At 41.6% G+C, this 12,014-nt stretch overlaps 1 protein-coding gene across 5 annotated transcripts in view; it reads right to left on the reverse strand.

The window, feature by feature from the left end:
• sulf1 (sulfatase 1) overlaps positions 1–12,014 on the reverse strand; it is a 33,468-nt gene that overhangs the window by 1,916 nt on the left and 19,538 nt on the right. For 2 of the 5 annotated variants that reach the window (XM_079260133.1, XM_079260132.1), the window contains exons 6-19: positions 11,148–11,298; positions 10,880–11,055; positions 10,572–10,700; positions 10,076–10,132; positions 7,464–7,590; positions 5,744–5,957; positions 5,052–5,298; positions 4,853–4,949; positions 4,659–4,750; positions 4,424–4,495; positions 3,545–3,717; positions 3,201–3,343; positions 2,506–2,629; positions 1,022–1,055 (exon numbers count right to left, since the gene is read on the reverse strand). In XM_079260133.1, coding sequence (XP_079116259.1) covers positions 1,022–1,055; positions 2,506–2,629; positions 3,201–3,343; positions 3,545–3,717; positions 4,424–4,495; positions 4,659–4,750; positions 4,853–4,949; positions 5,052–5,298; positions 5,744–5,957; positions 7,464–7,590; positions 10,076–10,132; positions 10,572–10,700; positions 10,880–11,055; positions 11,148–11,298 — 1,836 coding nt within the window. The remainder of the gene's footprint in view (positions 1–1,021; positions 1,056–2,505; positions 2,630–3,200; positions 3,344–3,544; positions 3,718–4,423; positions 4,496–4,658; positions 4,751–4,852; positions 4,950–5,051; positions 5,299–5,743; positions 5,958–7,463; positions 7,591–10,075; positions 10,133–10,571; positions 10,701–10,879; positions 11,056–11,147; positions 11,299–12,014) is intronic. The other 3 variants (XM_079260130.1, XM_079260134.1, XM_079260131.1) reach the window with 3 other exon arrangements.

Genomic DNA, 12,014 nt, shown 5'->3' on the forward strand with positions numbered 1-12,014 from the left:
AAATACAGAGATCAGTATGGGTAGACATGTCCGTTCTACTGTTAACAAATGTCCATGGGCGGATGTGAGATCTACTCTGAATGAAATGTTACACTGGAACAGGATGCAATGACTTACACGTGGACATGGATGGTATTACATGGAATTTGATTTATTAAAAGGAATAGTTTCACATTTTAGGTGCGTATCAGCTCATTCTTCTTCTGCAAATGTTAAATAAGCTGACTGTTACTCCTCTGATATCTGTCCAATAAATCAAAACGTTCAGCCAGGAGGTACTAGCTAAACTTAACAGACAGCAGAAAAACTGCAAGTCAACCTCAGCTGTTCCCAGAAATTTTAAGAATTCATTTCTCAGTGCCAAGAAATAGCAGCATTTTGCTCTCTACTAAAACTCCTTTAGCCCTTGGCTTCCTCTTAGCTTGAACAGAAGATGTGGAAGTCTTGGAGGCTAGGCTAACTGTCTGTTGGCTGCACAACCTCCATGCAGATAGCAGCATCAATCATCTCAGAAGCTTATTCTGCAAATTGTCAATCTATTCCTTTAGCTTTCACGTAAAGATGCATGAGGGGGATGATACAGCACCATGCACTGTCATTCACATGCACTCGATAGCTCAGATTGATCTTAGCTCAACACATACGCAGCATCTCTCTATACCACTTTAGATCAATGCATTTACATGAAGCCGTGATATCCGATGAATAAAATCAACTGATCATTATTTTAAAAACACGAGAGACTGTATAAAGGAGTGGCAGGAAAAGCCGTAACAGCTGATTACACTGTCAAGTAGCTGCAGACTCACATTACACAGCAGATAAAGGTGAAGACAGACTGTGTGCGCAGAGGTGGGGAAGTAAAAAAGTTCTGTTACGATTTGTTAGCATGTTCCCAGCATGCAGCCACAGATCAAGCATCAGCACTCCATGGATGGATGGATTAGTTGGGAATGAGACAGTTCAGCCCGTGCAGGTGTTAAAGAAAAAGCTACTGAAGAGGAACAAACTTGGCGGATACCTGTGTGGCTCATAGCTTCCTCCATCTTTACCTCCTGATCAGAAAAATAAAAGCAATCGATTGTTAATGCTTTGATTCAAAAGGCTGCGGAGGGGGATATAAATCGATCAGTCACACTGAGGAGTTCTTCATGCACTGCCGCTACTTGCTATGGAGAAACGCATTTAATTGATGATTGGAAGAGGGAATGAAGAAGAAAGATCTGGATACAAAACAGAGGAAAATAGGGAGGAAAAGTGAGAACTGATTCAGAATAAAATAGTTCGATGGGTGGCAAGTTCAACTGGTTTTCCCCTTCAAGGCAAAGTATACAAGATTATCCAGTCAGGTGATTATGAGGTTTAAGTCACACTTTGCAAATGGAAGCTGCTAAATCCATTTCATCAGACAATTAAGTTTAATAATCTATTTGTCCAACAAAAACATTACTTTATGGAGCCACAACAGCAATTTCACTAGTTGACAGAACTGGCATTGCACCCGCCGAAGGGCAGCCAGCGCAAGTAAGACATTTTAGACTGTTTGGTGACACAAGTTGGCATTCTTTTGACAGGTTCAACATGCCAGTTTTTTAGCACAACTTGGCCACTCCTGTGCTTTTCTATCCAGCCAGTAATTATAGACAAGAAGGTTTTATCCTCAAGTCATAAACAGCGTGGCCAGTTCATGCCACACACAAACACTGCAGGCTGACGTCACTGTGACATTACTGATTAACCACCTCCATCAATCGGATGTCTACTCCTAAGGGTTCTTGGACCACTGGGTGGTACTTAAAAAAAAAATCTCATGGCTGATGAGAGCAGTGATGCATGACAGGCTCAAATAAAATAATGAACTGAACTGCAATAATGACAGCATCCTCAAAATAATATCTTAAACACTCGGTGACTCACAAGAGGGAAGAAGGCCAGGACGCACAACTGAAATGTAGCCATACTTTTTTGGTACGAAACTTTAAAGGAAATCTGTTTGTAAATGTGGGGGGGGGGGGGGGGGGGATCCAGAGTTGATTATGCTGGGCTGAAAGAGAGGTAGATGTGTGTGTCTGTAATTGTGCTTAAAGAAAAAAATTAAAAAAACATGTACCAACACAGGAAAAGTACAGATTTAATCACCTCCACCTGAAATTTCAGCATGTCACTGAATGGATCACCCCCAAACACATGCAGCATGCAGATATATGCAAACACACACCACCCCGGACAGAAACAGACTCAAAGTAGAAGGAAGAATAAACTGTGTGCTACTATTAACAAATAATCCATCAGATCACAGCTTAGTGTTTTGCTTTGCTTTTTGGGGCTTTTGTTTTTTTTTTTAGTTTTATTACTCACATAAACAATTTACTCTTCTGTAAGAGAAATCTGTTTCAGTCACTGGTGGACAAAGAGCTACAAATACAACCCACATCAGTCCATATCAGCATACCCTCAAAGTGTGTGTTGAAGTCAGGTTAGAAGTAGGTGTTTTTTTTCTTTTACCTGTGTCCAAGCCTTTAGGACGAGGGTTACACTGCTTGTACCCTTGACAGCTCCTCATCTCCATGAGTTGGCCATGGAGTGTCCTTAGGACATCTTGATCCACTTCTTTCACTGTGTTAGTCAACTGTAGACACAATGGGACACACACACACACACACACACACACAGATACAATGATACTGTGTTTATACTATCATCTAGGTCAAATACAGCTTTCATAACCAATTACAATCTTTACAGTTCCAAAATATCAGGCATCGCATTGCCTTTAAAACATAATGTCCAATGCAGTGTGATGCTAGTACCAGGTAAAGTGCACCAACTTGCAAATACACAACTGTAACGCTATTATCCTGTCAAACATTCTATACATCAACACAGTTTTTCTTTAGTTATTATTTAATAAATGGTGTGGAAAAAGCTGTGTGCAATTTTACAAATATGGCACAGAGTAAAATATAAAGTCTTTAATATGAAGCGAAATGTAAGGAAAACAGCCAAAAATCAACTGTCTTGGTTGGAAACCATGTGTGTATAGGGATAAACTACATATTCAAAGATAAAAACCTCCAAAATAACTGAAGATGACAAAACATATGGATGCAATTTAGCCAATAAAATTTAAAAAAAATTTCTGGGAAGACAACGCAGGAATACACGGCCAGCTGAATGATTGTAGACAGATCTTCACCCACCTGGTAGGGGTCACTGTTGAGATCAAAGTATTCCAGGAAGCCGGTAGAAAACTCGCAGAAGAGCGTGTTGTGCGTCTCGTTGATGGTTCTCAGACACCAGTAAGTGTTGTTGTTGGAGCTGGTGCATGCGCAGAATCCACCCACTAGAAAATAATTTACATTGTCATTGTGGTCAGTGTGGGTCTTCTCACACAGAAAAATAAAAGCGAGCTGTGGAGTGAATTTAGCAGAGAACTGGAAATGATGCAAACAGAAGAAAAAAGCAGCTTCAAATAGTGACTGACACAGGAATGCTCTTATCTGCCGTTAAGGGGAATTGAGAGTTCTGAGTTGAATATACACACATGTCCAGAAGGGAGCAGTCTGCCAGTGGTCATTGTTATGAGTGAAGCACGTTAGGCCTGGCAGGCTGCAGTCGTCCCCTTTCCTCTGTCGCTTCTTCTCCTTTCTTTCCTTCTTCCTCCTGCGGATCTCATTGTACAACTGGGTCTTCCCATCGATTTCCTGTGCGGCCTCCCTGTTAGACAAAAACATGACAGAACTTCTCAAAGTGTGATGCAAACATGTCATCCAGCCCAGTGCTCTTCTGGTGCCAGTAACTGCAGTAATGGATGAACTAGTGGGGACTTCCAGAAGGCATCGCCCATGCCAGGATATGACAGCCTGTTTACTTTTATGTTTAAGCTCTCACTATGTCCAATTTTCTCTGGGATGACATTCCAGCCGTCTTCCTCCCTGTCTGAACTCGCAGCAGTACAGCTCAAGCCAGCTGCTTTTTATTGGCGTAATCGGTTCCCAGTGTTTCCTGGTGCAAGTTGATCGCTGTGTTTGAGAGGCTGACTGATTTACCCTCTTGTTGAATCATTCCATCTCTCCATGCAACTCAATCACTTCCAGAGACACACATAAAACAGATCCACAGCCAAACATCTGCTTTGTCATTTAAACTCTATTCAGGGACCAAATGTCAAAAGAAAGTGTATAAATAACATGCTTGTTTCAGACACCTGGAAGTGTTAAGGGTCACAAGCAACACATCACACTACACATAGCCTTCATGGACTGATCATCTGTAGGAAGTCATAACCAGGCATGCAGAAACCATGCAGATGTGGTGCAACAGTTCCACACACGAACAAATAGCTAAATACTATCTGCAAACTCCAAGGCAGTTACAGATGTTATGATTGTGCACGTATAATCAAAGGGGAAATGAAACTCACTTAAACGGATGGAGTCGATCATTCCTGCTCTTCAATTTTTCAGCTTTGTTTCTGTGTCCTTTGCTATAATAGCTGGTTTTATAAACAGAGAAAAAGACTAAGGGCGTGGAAGGCAATTTTTTGTCCGTGCACTCCAAGTGTTTCACACGAGGCTTTAAAAAAACTAAAAATGACTTTAAGTGTTTATAAAATTATCAAAAGGATTCATTTTCAAAGTGAAATATAACGGACTAACCTCTTCCCACAGTCACACTCGTCTGGTCGCGTCCTCTTCAGGTGGCCCCGGACTTCTCGGAGGTTCTTGATTTTGTCTTGAAGTGCTTCAATCTAAATTAAAAAAGAGAAAAAGAAATGATTTAAAGCAATGGCACAAATGAACATTTACCAGTGATTAAATGCAAACAAGACTTGAAGTGAATTCATGCTCACCTCCTGGTCTACCAAGCTCTTGTGATCCTTCCAGGCCTTGGAGGACTGGTAGATTTCTCTCTCACAGTGGACGCTGTCATTCATCAAGATGTAACATCTGAAAGCAATGCAAGAAACAAAAAAGAAAGAAAGGAAGTCATTTTCTGTTAATGAGACAACTGGATGAGCATCCACACACTAACCAGCATGGATTTCTTACTTATGGGTAACTTTCACAGAGTTGGGATATCCCACGGCATTGGTATCATCTGCCAGCATCTCCTCTGAACCATCATCAGATCCCCAGTCAAAGTCTGCATCCTCTGTGTTGTAGTGACGCTTTGAGATGACTCTGCGACGGATGGCTGATTGGTCATCTGCTTGCAGGTCAATGTCATAAATCTGACCTTCAAACTCCACAGACAGAGACCTGGCAGGCCGTGTGTGGACAAAACGAGGGTGATAACCTGTTAAAAAACAAGAGACTTAAGTGAAACAGCATCAAAAACAGCAGCTGTCAAGCGGTACATGTTCACTCTGGAGCTGCATTTCATCAGAGGAACACTAGAGGGTGTCAAACTATTTAAGAACACAATTCTGGCAGAAAGCAAAATAACTCAGTCAAGTTGTCTTAGCTTTTTTTTTTTTTTTTCTTTTTTAAACACAAATCTCCATCTCTTTTGAGCACTAATACCAATTACAGAAAATTCAGCCCTACACTTTGACAGACTTTTTTTCTCCACCTGCAACTTAACATTTATCCTTTTGATAATATGCAATAATAAGTAAATGTGCAACAGAAGCAGAGTGAAGCCAAGTTTATATGATTAAATAAAATGCAACAAACATAACCAAGCACGTCTGTATTATTTACATGACAGTGGATTCATGCATAAGTATATGTACACTCACGCTGGCCAGCTGAGGACGCGAGCTGACGCTGGGCACGGCGGTCACTCCTGGATGGTTTGTATGCAGTCTCTTCACAGTCACAGGACTTCTCCCTGTTGTCATAACTGCTGCGGGGCTTCAGGCTGCGAGCCCTCTTTCTGGAGCCCTCCTTCGAGCCACCTTTACATTTCTGTATCCTCCACTTCCCCGTGATCTCCTCTACACAGTGCCACCTCTGTCAGCAACAACCAAAGCAAAATGATGTTGTAAAGCAAGCACAAAACCAGGCAAAATGTACATCATCTTATCTTTCAGAATGTCTCCTACAACTTGGTGTGAAAGGCACCAAAAAAAAGTTTCTAAAGAAAGAGAAATGATGATGGACGAATCAGACGTATCTTGCCGATTGGGGGAAAACATTTTAAAAGCAGGAAAATAAAAACACCACATGAGATGAACTAGGCTTGTCTAGTGTCTGTAAATCAGAGAGGAAACCCCATCACGCTTACACAGAGTACTTTCAAAGCTAAGTATGTTATCGGTAAATACACTTCCCACATCCTTCGCATCTTTCAACACTTTTTCCAACAGGAAAGGAAAATTCTGTGGTACATTGCTGTGAGAGCTGCGGCTGGTTAGGCCCTGTAGGAAACAGAATAAGCATGTCGAGAATGTGATGCAGCTGATGAGGGCTAAGTGTGGGAACAAGGATCCAAACAAAGAGGACTTAGACGGATCAGGTTTCTTCTGTAGGAGCTTACAGGCCTGCGAAGCATCTATGTCAGTATGAGGCAAGGTGGAAAGACAAATGAAAAAAAGGGGAGCAAAACATGAACTGTTACAGGCTAATGAAACAATCTCCAGCTTTCTTTATTACCCTATTGCAAGTGCTCTAGCCCATCAACACTGGATGCAATCTATGCATGTACGGCAACATCCACTGTAGCAGCAGAAATTCATGAGAAACAAAGGAGAAGAGTGGTTTGCAAGAGTATGGTTTGCTGCCAGAGTTACCGCGGCTGCTTAAAAAGCTTGCATAGCTTCCAGCAAATGTCATTTTACAGCCATCTGGGTTCACAATCAAACATTTACTCTGCAAGATGCTTCTTGATTTTATATTTGTTATGAGCAGAAAGGATGATAATGCCTGCTGAATCATGAACAGCAAGCACAGGAAGCATCTCACAACGTCTTTCACCTCCACAGTCACTTTAAAAAGGTATATTGCATACAGCTGAAATACTGCATGACACTATTGCATGCACCACACACATTCTGAGTTCAACCGAAATTGCTCTGTTGCTGTCTTTAATAAATGATTGTTACATACACACACACTTATGTGGTCATAAAAGGGATCTGGACTGCATTAGTTAGACCCTCAGAGACTGCCTGTCATTTAACACTACCTGAAATTTGTAACAATTTGTATTGCGCTCTGGCCTGTCTGCTCCAAGGCCACATACTGTACCATCTGGCCGTTAGTCTGCCAGAAAATTAATGGCCACAGATGAAAGGAAAGTACCCACAAATTAATGGACCACAAAACAGCACAAAAGAGACCCATTAGAAACCGAGTGATGCTCTTGTAAATGGCTGTTTCACTTGTGGCTTTGCAGAATTCTTCAACAGGCAGCAGAGGTCACTTTGAAGCGACATTCATTATTGTTCAGAAATAGGGTGGCAGAGAAAGGATGTGCACTTTTGTAAAAAATTAAGTTTTTTTTTTTTTTTCTTTTACCTGTCCAGGCTGTTCACATGGAGTCTGGTATTCAGCCTGCTGGCAAGTCTCTCTGACCTTCTTGTACTTTGGAAGGCTGTTGGTGTGTTGAGTGCTCATAGGATCATCCTTCTTTCTCAGGATCTTTCTGCAAGACAGAACATGCAGACAGACACAAGAGGTAGACTGTCTTATTTAAGGGCTCATTATATGTTAAAGGAGTTAACTTGGAGTGTTGTGACTCTCCGGTGGATAACCCTGAAGGGTCGGGATCTTGACAATGAAAAGATATGATACTTATTTGTGTACATAAAGATTAAGGCATGGAGCTCAGCTTTACTCCAGACAGTTTGACCTCATCTTGGCAAAAGCTTCAGGTGCACCTCTCTATGCCACAGCCACCACAACAAGGACTGGCTCAGTTTCTACTCGAGCAGTGCCAAGCCCCCTGGTCACTTACTCTGTCCCCAACTCTGCCAACATGTCTGAAATGCCAGAGAAGCACTAACAGGGCGACAAGGAGGCACAGAAGAACTCGTCTCTAGAAAGATTATTCAATTTCCTCGTCTGAAAAAAAAACCAAAAAAAAAACCCCAAAATGTTCACACACTGTCTTGGCTGTACTCTTGACTTAAAGAGCCAACAGTTGTTGATGTCACTCCCTGACGACTGCATTACGTAGATGATGAGATTCTAGGACAACATTGCCAGTTCCAGCTATTGTGGAGTGTCTCACGGCCTCTGAGGCTGTACTGTAAAGGTCATGTGAGGGTATTAAATCACAGAGCCCATCACATGGCCCAAGACAGAATTGTGCAGAAACGTATGTGGATGAGTAACAGCGCAAGGTCTAGGAGGGCTAATCTCAGCATTTAGCTACAAGTGTTTTGGCAGACAGCCTTCACAAACAGTTTGGATTAACAATCAGCCAAAGTCCTTTCAGAGTAAAGGTCTCCATATACATGAGTACATACACTAGTATTACACCAGGAGGAGACTGATTTGCACGCCTGGCAACAGCGTTAAATAGAGCTTCCCTTCCACTTCTGAATACACGCCTGCAGATGTTGATGCATTCACCAGCAAAAGAGCAAATTAGTGGACAGGAGATGGGATGCCTCAGCTAACACACAGAAATTGACAGGGAAGAAAATGATGTAAGAACATGTGACATATTACGGCCACAGTTCTCCCCATATTGTAATTATTTGTTCTGTTCCTATGATGAAAATCCCAAAGGTTCCCTATTTTTTCATATTCTGGAACATAGTATCCAGAATGATTCCTTTACCTGGATCGTCTTCGATGTATTTTACAACCTGTTGGAAGCTTGCCCTGAATTTTTTTCCTAAGTGCACCGACCATTTTTGTTGGAGTTACGTGCACAAATGTTGAAAATGGCCCTATGTCACAATGTTGAAAAATAATTTAAGAAGTTCCTGAATCCAAATGGTGATCCGGATCACCACCAAAATTAGATTTGTTCTTACTTTTCACATTTCCAACAACTTCTGAAAATTTCATGAAAATCTGTCCATAACTTCTTGAGTTATCTTGAACACAAACATAAACAGTAACGGTAAAAACATAACCTCCTTGGTGGAGGTAATTACCACCGTTTCTGCCATAAACTGGCTTTATCCAGAATCAATGTTCCCATTTCCTTTTGTCATGGGCACTATGAAATTAGATTTGTCCCAGAATCTCCAAGCAAAACTTTTTAAAACTCAACCAAAAAACAACAATCAAAACTTAAGTAAAATAAATTATCTCAAAATCAAAAATGATCAATCATCATGAAAACTATTAGGCTGTTATTTGGTTAAATTGAGTAGTTTTGTTTGCAGTTTCTTCTTCTTGGAGATTCTGGGACAAATCTAATTCCATAGGGCACTTGTCTGTCAATGCTCCCCCCTCAAAGATCAGAGGTGTCATTTTCCTGGTAGAGGAGAGGTTATATTTAAGAAGTGACTGTAACAAAGCACTTGCTGTATCCATTTGTGTTCTCTGCAAAGAAAACAGGACTTTGAGGGGTCTGACTGCTGCATTCTTCGCTGGAGCTGGTGACATGTCCTGCGAGTGGGATTAAGTGTGAGTTTTCCAGTCATTCCTTAAGTAATATCATCCTGAGCTTGGATACCCTTGTTTATTTGGCATACGTCTACCCCGGCTAAGTTACTGAAATGTATATTCTTTCTGCAGGCTAAGTCCTGTTTAGGGGAACGATAATGCAGTCAATACTTGCAAGGCCCCTTGAGAACACAAAGACGTGTCTTGTTTTCCCAGTAAATGACCTGGTTAAATGTGTGTCAGCATCCCCCCCCCCCCCCCCCCCCCCAGAGTGAACAGTAATAATTTGACAGCCATTTATAGCTTTACCAAACAACTTTGAACACTTCAATCTCCTTCACCATCACTGCTTTCTGAGGTGACTGCGGTCAGGAAATGTCTCTCAGATAACAAATAACTCTGAGAAGCAGCTGTGTTGCTTCAATAGGGATCATGTACTGAACCTAGAACATTTTGGGTTCATTTGAAAGTTTTGTCAGGTTTATGTGTCACACGATGCATTGCAACAATGAGGATATGTCTGTGCCTGTGGTGTGGATGGGGAATGAAGAACCCCAGCTTACCCTCGCTCCACCAGGAATGTGTCTCTCCAGACTTTGGGTTTCCGGTTGGGTTTGAATCTGGGAAAACAAAAACGGACCAAGTTTATAGAATTCAGATGGTCTATCAACTCTCCCGCGTGTCACGTACAAAGCCAGCCCAGATTATGGTACTTGATCAAAGCAAGCTCAAAACCTTGTGGAGCAGTGTATTAAAGGATTATTTCAGATATTTCTGCTTCCCTGAAAGTGTTTTTTTTTTGTTTGGTATATATCAACAATAGAAGGACAGCTGACAATTTTGTGAAGAAACACATCCGGTTTGTTAACAAATTCTAAGGAAACTTAGTAAAGAAGGAACTCAAATTGCCATGAACTCATTCGATGCTCGGTTAGAGAATTGCTTTGGAAATTTGCATATGCTCAGCAACAGTCAATGAAGAGAAATGTTGCATAGAACATGCACACTGTGCACTTATTGTTTAAAACAGGCATTACAGCATGATGGATCCACACAAACCTGTTGCCAGTCCGTTCTTGTTCCAGCAGCTTAAGGATGGACTTTCCATCCATGTCTGGGGGTGTGTCCAGTCCGGCAATATGAAGGATAGTTGGAGCCAAGTCGATATTCAGCACCAGATTATGGTTTCTGAAGAAGTACACAGAGTTCAGTAAAATCTTGCGTAGCAATAATGAAAAGGAAGAACCGTGAAAACAAAATGACTGGAGAAAGAAAACAGTGACATGAGCGGTGAATGGCGCATTCTCCAACTTGTGCATTGTAGGAACAATGCAACTCACAAGCTGATGATCTCAGCTGTTACTCACACTGCTCCAGGCTCCACATTGGGTCCTCTTAGGAAGAAGGGCACACGGATATCAAAATCATAAGGCATTGATTTCCCCTTGACTAATCCAAACTGGCCAATGTGGTAGCCGTGGTCTGCTGTATAGATGACGTAAGTGTTGTCCAGCTCTCCAGTTTGCTTTAGCATGTCATACACCTGTGCAAAGTATGCAACAATGAGGAGTGCATTTTTCACTAAACAAACACATTCATGTTATTAAATATAAAGTAATTATTACATATTCTTACCCTCTGCACAGAGTCATCCACAGACAGGAGTGTCTGCAGCCTTTTCCGATGCAGGAAGTTGGTGAACTCCATGTGGATTGGTTTCATTGGGCCCGTGTACTTCATGATCCAATGTTTGTCAATACTTGGGGCATAGTTGTAACTAGGGGTACTAATAAGGCACACATACACACAAAAAAAGAGATATTTGCAAAAAGTACTGCATTTGTTTGATAGAGTGTACATACATACTAGGTACATCATGAACTCTCATGGAAGGATGACAGTTTGTTGACATATGTGTTATCATAGCACATACAAGAGGCTAAAAAACACCTGTCTGCTACTTTTCACAAACTGCAACCAGCAACAGGTGCCACAGTTGTCCACATGCATCAATAATTGCTCTGTTTGTTGACGGAAATGTCTTAATACTCCACAGCCTGCACCTTTCGCTGTTTTTCCACACGCCTCTCCGACAATCTCTCCTCTCACACAGAGACGAGAGTCTCCTCACTCGACTGCGCTCTTGGCACAGACAAGTCGCTTGAGGGTTGGCACATGCTTATGAAAATAATAGGCTCCAAAGTCAAGTTTGCTACAACCTCTGGACCAAAAACTCAATAAGTCATGGTCATTTGAAATGGGAGAATAACAAGAGGGCATAGACAGCAGGAAGGCAGGGAGAAACAGTCTTATTTGTGGAGAAACAACAGAAGCTGTTCACCTGGTGGTAAGGCGGAGAGATAGAAAATACTTAGGACTTCGAGCCTGAAAGGTTTTTGGGTTTGAAAGGTAAATTGTTAAAAAAAATAGTTAACATAGCACTGCAGTAATCTGTCCTCCGTTATAGCAAGTCACTCAAAACGAGCTAGGTTTCACTTGTGT

This window comes from Telmatherina bonti, assembly GCF_933228915.1.
Source record: "Telmatherina bonti genome assembly, chromosome: 20".
Lineage (NCBI taxonomy): Eukaryota > Metazoa > Chordata > Actinopteri > Atheriniformes > Telmatherinidae > Telmatherina > Telmatherina bonti.